Source organism: Gymnoscopelus microlampas, assembly GCF_963454915.1.
Source record: "Gymnoscopelus microlampas genome assembly, chromosome: 4".
Classification (NCBI taxonomy): domain Eukaryota; kingdom Metazoa; phylum Chordata; class Actinopteri; order Myctophiformes; family Myctophidae; genus Gymnoscopelus; species Gymnoscopelus microlampas.
Window position 1 is genome coordinate 58858339 of NC_139941.1, and position 7500 is coordinate 58865838.

Below are 7500 nucleotides of genomic sequence, written 5' to 3' on the forward strand. Positions count from 1 at the left end.
GAACGGACGGACGGAACGTCCTTTCCTTTCAAAACCTTCCTTGAAGAAGGCCAGGAAGAAGGTGAATAATAGGCATAGAAGCAAAGGAACCCAGAGTTTGTGCTTGTGGTTCCTGAGGCAGACTGCTCATCTGTAAAATAAATCTATTTCATCTTTTCACCTGAAGACGGAGTGCCTCAGTATTCTTTCCCTACAGTCTGCCTGCCTGAACGTTGGGTTCCTTTGCTTCTAATCAGTGGTGTAAAGTAACTAAGTACATGTACTCAAGTACTGTACTTAAGTACAATTAAGTACAGTACTAGTAACTAAAGTTTTCAAATAATTGTAGTGGAGTAAAAGTACAATATTTGCCTCTGAGATGTAGTGGAGTGAAAGTAAAAGTATTGGTAATTGGAAATACCCAGGTAAAGTGCAAATACCTCAAGATTATGCTTAAGTAGAGCACTTGCCACTGCCAATCTTAAAACTGTTGTGAATGCCCTAATATATTCTCGCCTTGACTACTGTAATGCATTATACTCTGGTCTCAGCCAAAATCGTATTCATCGTCTGCAACTGGTCCAAAATGCAGCAGCCAGGCTCATCACTGGTACCAGGAGATTTGATCACATAACCCCTGTTTTAGCTGCACTTCACTGGCTGCCAGTTGCCTTCAGGATTGATTTTAAAATTGTATTACTAACTTTTAAAGCTCTTAATGGTCTGGCGCCTAGCTATTTATGTAATCTGGTTGAACCGTATGTGCCAGGGCGCACCCTTAGATCCTCTGGCCAGGGTCTACTGGAAATTTACACAGCTAAATTGGTGACCAAAGGAGGTCGGGCCTTTTCTATAAAGGCCCCTAGACTGTGGAACAGCCTACCAGAGCAACTAAGGTTAACCAGATCATTAACGAGTTTTAAATCCCTGTTAAAAACCCATTTTTACAGAATGGCCTTTTTAACTCCTTGAGATAAATGTTGTTTATTATTGCTCTGTTCTACTGTAAATGTTATATATCACTGTTATTTAATTATCTGCATTGTTGTTGTTGATGGCTCTTTTGACTGTTCAAGCACTTTGTAACTTTGTTTAAATAAGTGCTATACAAATAAAGTTTTAATATTATTATCATTATTGAGAAAAAGTACTCAGTTGCTTTCCACCACTGCATGGAGGACATAAGGACATGAAGACCAGGTTCAAAAGAACTTGGATTTAGCTCTTCCTTGGACCCACCTGTGGATTACACTTTTTTTCTTTCTCCCCTCTTTTTCGTTGCTCTCCCTCATGGGACTACTTGTGGATTATACCAGGGTCAGTCCACCTTATGTGGATTATATCAGGGTCAGTCCACTTTATGTGGATTATACCAGGGTCAATCCACTTTATGTGGATTATATCAGGGTCAGTCCACTTTATGTGGATTATACCAGGGTCAGTCCACCTTATGTGGATTATACCAGGGTCAGTCCACCTTATGTGGATTATACCAGGGTCAGTCCACTTTATGTGGATTATACCAGGGTCAGTCCACCTTATGTGGATTATACCAGGGTCAGTCCACCTTATGTGGATTATACCAGGGTCAGTCCACTTTATGTGGATTATATCAGGGTCAGTCCACCTTATGTGGATTATACCAGGGTCAGTCCACCTTATGTGGATTATACCAGGGTCAGTCCACCTTATGTGGATTATACCAGGGTCAGTCCACTTTATGTGGATTATGCGGTCGACACGCACTGACTTTTTGCACCTTAATCCCATGTATAACACACTGACTTGTGTCTTTTTATTGTGCTCTTTTTTTCTAAACAACTTAACTAACGTCGATAAGTACTGTATATCATGCACAGTATACATTGCAGCTATGCTCACACACCTTTTGTATCTGATCTCAGGTACTAGTGTAAATATGTAGATACTTGTTTTGTTTTTTTGTTCTCTTGTTTGATCTGCCTTCCCACTCCCCCCCCTCCTCTTCTTCCTCCCCCTCTTCTTTCTATGGAAATAGCGTTATGATGGGAACGATGTACACAAACTAATTTCACCCACTTTGTACTTAAACCTGTGATGTGACAATAAACCTGATTCTGATTCTGACATCTCACCAGGTAGACATCCAGGATGGAGCCGTCATCTCCGTCGTGCTCCAGGTTCTCCATCATGTCAGCGTCCACCGTGCTCTGCTCTGACGTCAGGCAGATGGCGCTGTCCTCCAGCGTGAAGGTAGAGCCGGACGCCATGTCCTCTCTGGAACAGCGGAAGAAGAAGAAGAAGAAGAAGAAGAAGAAGAAGAAGAAGAAGAAGAAGAAGAAGAAGAAGAAGAAGAAGAAGAAGAAGAAGAAGAAGAAGAAGAAGAAGAAGAAGAAGAAGAAGAAGAAGAAGAGTGGACATGATCAAAGATGGTGGATTTAGAAAGACATGCACTTCTGCCGTCTGGAAAACGTTACAACATCATCAGTGCCAGGACAGAAAGGATGAGGAACACTTACTTTCCCCAGGCAATCAGATTCCTGATTCCCGCTACATTTTTAAAACATAAACATAATTATGTTGAATATAGCAGATCTACAAGCTCACAATGCGTCACATCGCAACACATTGTGAGCTTGTAGATCTGCTATTTTCAAAAGATTTTTATACATTTGAAAAATGTGTGAAATGGGACATTCTGCATAATGAGTACGTTATACTTGTGGTCCTAAGTTCATTTTGATGCCAATAATTTTGTACTTTAACTCGAGTAAATTTTGAATTCCGCACTTGTCTTGTAAGGGAGTATTTCTACATTGACAGTGATAGATGCAGCCACAGGGGGGCACCAGAGGACCACGTGGGTTCTTAGGTCAGGTGACTGCTGTAGGAATGTGTTTTCACAGCTCTTTATGGCACTGAGCTCTACTGTACTCTACTGTACTCTACTGTAATCTGTACTCTACTCTACTGTACTGTACTGTACTCTACTGCAGGGGTCTTCAACAGGGGGTCTGGGACCCCTCGGGGGTCCTCAGAGTTACTACAGGGGGTCCGCCAAATCTTTGTGTGATTTTTTTTTTTTATTACCTTAACCCCATCCCTTTTCTGAGGTGAACTTTAGCCAAAAATAGACGATCTACAAGCTCACAACGCCTCGCGCTGCGAGGCGTTGTGAGCTTGTAGATCGTCTATTTTTGGCAAAGACGTATAGGTGACGAGAAGACCGAGTAAACAAAAATGTTTCATCTGAAACACAATTGTATACAATATAGGGGGGGTCCCTGCTTCATCTCTCCCTCAACTAGGGGGTCCTTGGGCTGAAAACGTTGAAGACCCCTGCTCTACTGTTTGTCCTATTGTTGTTTATGCAGCTGGTGTTTGGGGTTTTAAGGGTGTCAGAAAAAGTCAATTCTATCCAGAATAGAGCCATAAGGTGTTTCCTTGGGGACGGGTACATGCATTTGCCCCTTCTCTTGCAATCCAGGTAGATATGGGTTGTGAACCGGTGGAGATTAGGCAAAAGGGAGAAGTGATACGGGTTGTGGAACCGTCTCATTAATCTGCCAGAGAGTAGGATAACAAAAAAAGGTCTTCAACTGGGCTAACCCCTGGATAAAATAAGTTCTCTCTATTCTCACAGAGGCAGATTTGGCTTGTATCTTTCATAATGCTTCGTTGTAACATTAACCTGTTGAAAGAAAAAAACATTTTGTATTTACAAAGAGAAATGGTCAAACGACATATGGTCTAAACCAGGGGTCTTCAACAGGGGGTACTCAGAGTTACTACAGGGGGGCCGCCAAATCTTTGTGATTCCTACATTAACCACTTCAACCAAGCATCCCTATTCTGAGGAGAACTTTAGCCAAAAAATAGCAGATCTACAAGCGCACAACGCCTCGCGCTATTTTCGGCAACAAGGTTTGGTGTAGGGGGAAAAAAAGAGCAGACCAAGTACAGAGCGGGTCAAGTTTACTTAGTATGAAAACACACATTAACATGAATCCAACCCTGATGACAGTGTCTGTCAAACAAGTCTATGAAGCTATCTCTATATATTCTATACAATATAGAGGGGGTCCCTGCTTTATCTCTCTCTCAGCCAAGGGGTCCTTGGCCTGAAAAACGTTGAAGACCCCTGGTCTAAGACAAAACTTAGATCATACTGTGTGTCCAGATTAAGCAGTGTTTTGGTACTGAGTCCTACTGTATGTCAAACCCTTTTTAACCAGAAACCAGCCGTCATTGTGTGCTCAGCTGAGAGCTGGTATCCTGCCTCTTCCTACTCAGCTGTGCCAGAGGAGAATAGGATATGCAATGTATGTGACCTGAAAGATGTCCAAAATGTTATGTTTTATTGTACTCTCTGTATGACGATGTGAGGGTTCCTTTATTTGATGTAATGCAAAAACTTAAACCTGATCTATTCTGGGAAGATGATGGCCAGAAGTTGGAGTGGTTGTTTAATTATGAGGTATTTAATGTCTCTAGAGCCTGGAGTAGAAGACAATCTCATGCGTGCGTGCGTGTGTGTACTGTGTAGTGCATGCGTGCGTGCGTGTTCGTGTGCGTGTGTGTGTGTGTGTGTGTGTGCGCGTGCGCGTGCTGGGCAGGGATTTATTTGTTTGTCACCAAGGAAACCTGTCGTCACCTTTTGTCTCTGTCATGGTAACAATGGTGCTGCTCAACACAGCTTGTGTCTCATTGAAACATTGATGGAGGCAGTTACACTGAACAATGTGACCGCAACCAGACAGGTGACCCAGGACACAATGACAGGGCAGGACCCGACACGCCTTAACAATACGTAAGCACGCGCACGCACGCACGCACGCACGCACGCACGCACGCACGCACACACACACACACACACACACACACACACACACACACACACACACACACACACACACACACACACACACACACACACACACACACACACACACAAAAGCACACAGACACACACACACACACACACACACACACACACACACACACACACACACGCGACAAAGTGTCGTTGAGTGCCTCATCGTGTGCTACGCTGTTCAAAGCTGCAGACTCCACGCCGAGCACCCGATCGTAAACAATATATGCGTGCAGGATGGTGGATGGTCCTGGCTAATTGGAAATAGTCCAGTAAAGTAAAAAATAACACCCTGTGTGAAGTGAGTGGTGCCTTTGATGAGCCCCGTATTGACCCCCATATTGATGTTGTCATCAATGTTTGTGGACAGACATACATACATACATACGGACACACGGACAAAGTCATGTATAGGAGTGGTTGCCTTCGGCACCCCTCAAAATACCTCAAAATTGTACTTAAGTACAGTACTTGAGTACATGTACTTAGTTACTTTACACCTCTGTTCATAAGTATGTCAAGTGCTCTGGGCTAAGGTGGAGTCTGTGTGAGGTCACATGACAACAGGAAGTGTTTCAACTCCTACAAGGCAACAACCGGCTCGCCCTCTTTCCCAGGTGTTTCCAGGTATAGGCTAAGGCATTGCTTCTCAAAGTGGGGTCCGGGGACCCCCAGGGGTCCTTGAGGGAGTTCCAGGGGGTCCCCAGCTAAATGATGGATAGATAGGAACCAAATGGACCCTTATGGGTCTGTAACTCTTAGAGTGTACACATGGAACCAAACTAAATAACCAAATTTGATGACCAGCAGCGGTTCCGGTAGGAGACACAAAGAGTCTCCTTTGTATCTCCTACCGGAACCACTGCCTACCGGTCCGCTGGTCATCACATTATTGTCTTATGAATGAGACAAAAACAATAAAATATCCATGAATTCAAGTCTCCATGAGGTGACTAATACATAGAAACAAAGTCATTTTGGGTGAACTATCCCTTTAAGGCTAATAGCTGATAATATAAGGACAGGGTCACATGACCAGGGGGAGGAGCTAATAGAAGAGAAGGAGGAGGAAGGTGATGCTCTTACTTGTCTGTGTTCTGCGTCTCCATGGTAACCAGGATGGAGGAGGAGCTAATGGTTCCCATGGAGGAACCCTCGTAGAACGTTAACCCCGACGGCACCGGAACCAGGTCTGGACGCAGGTATGAGCCCAACGCTGCACGCACACACACACACACACACACACACACACACACACACACACACACACACACACACACACACACACACACACACACACACACACACACACACACACACACACACACACACACACACACACAGGTTAATATCAGAATAGTGATATATTATTGATTTCAGCTGTTATGATTCTAAACATGCAAACATGACCCGCTTTAATGACTTCAGTCTATATTAGTATCTTAAAGGAGACACACCATGAATTTAAAAAACATATTTGATATTTAATATCATATGGTGTATGTCCCTCAAACCATTTTCAAAAGGTTTGAGCCTAAATCAACACTCAGATATACTCATCCCAAGTCAATTCTCTCAAGCTTATAAAGCACTTTCAGCTGCAATACCAAAACGTCCTGTTGGCTAGGGGGGTGCTGTACTGCGGTACTGAGCAATTCTGTCTGTCAAAATACATGGGCAGAAAGTTTGGTGAGGTAAGCAAACTTGCCATTCTGAGATGGCCTGTTCAGACACGCCCATTCTGAAAATCTCTGAAATGAGAATGAATGACTGAATGTTAAAAGAAAATATTTTTTGGGGTACAAGAGACACTGGGGAGCCAAAAAAAAAAAAAAAAAAAAAAAAAAAGTGAAATTCATGGTGTGTCTCCTTTAATGACTAGTATTATGTCCAATGTATTTGTATTTAAGTTCATAAAGTTAACATAAATATAACTAAATGCATTTGAAATTAAATAAAAATGTTACTTTTCAGGATTCCAGTTAAAAAATAGCAAAATCAAAAGTAGCAAAAGTTGCTACTTTTGATTGCTTGTAGATCGGCTATTTTTGCTACTTTTATGGCGAAAAAAGTTGCTGTCCGGCAGAAACCAGCAAACTCCATGTTGACGCTTTTAGGGTCAAAATGGCTTTAGCGTCAAAAGCAAAGATTAGAGTTACAAATGTTCACTTTAAACAAATATTGAAGATTTTTCAAAAAACAGTGCCGCGCTACGAGCTTGTAGATCTACTATTTTTTTTAAACGGATTTGTAGATCTGCTCATTTTGAATAGCTAAAAGTATAAAATATTAAAGTGGTTAAAGTTATTTCGATGCTATATTAAATAACACATTTAGCTGGGGACCCTCCCAAGGACCCCCGGGGGTCCCCGGACCACACTTTGAGAACCCAACGTACTCTGACCATCCAGACTGAGACCATATGTCATACATATTAATATAATATTATATAATATAACAACGTACTCTGTCCATCCAGACTGGCCAGGCTGCGCGCCGCCGTCAGCCTGTCTCTCCTCTCCTCCGCCTGTCTGTCCTCCTTGTCCTGAGAGACAGACAGGATCTCCTGAGAGGACGACTTCAGAGCGGCGATGGACGAACGAGTCCTCTTAGAGGGAGAGAAACGCACCGCTGAGAGAGAGACATAGAGAGAGAGAGAGAGAGAGAGA

General features: G+C 42.9%; 1 protein-coding gene across 1 annotated transcript in view; it reads right to left on the minus strand.

Annotated features, from left to right (window-relative positions):
* pip5k1bb (phosphatidylinositol-4-phosphate 5-kinase, type I, beta b) overlaps window positions 1–7500 on the minus strand; it is a 50181-nt gene that overhangs the window by 1435 nt on the left and 41246 nt on the right. Inside the window, exons 13-15 of the mRNA XM_084054161.1 lie at window positions 7298–7462; window positions 5918–6047; window positions 2094–2235 (exon numbers count right to left, since the gene is read on the minus strand). Of these exons, the coding sequence (XP_083910287.1) occupies window positions 2094–2235; window positions 5918–6047; window positions 7298–7462 (437 nt within the window). The remainder of the gene's footprint in view (window positions 1–2093; window positions 2236–5917; window positions 6048–7297; window positions 7463–7500) is intronic.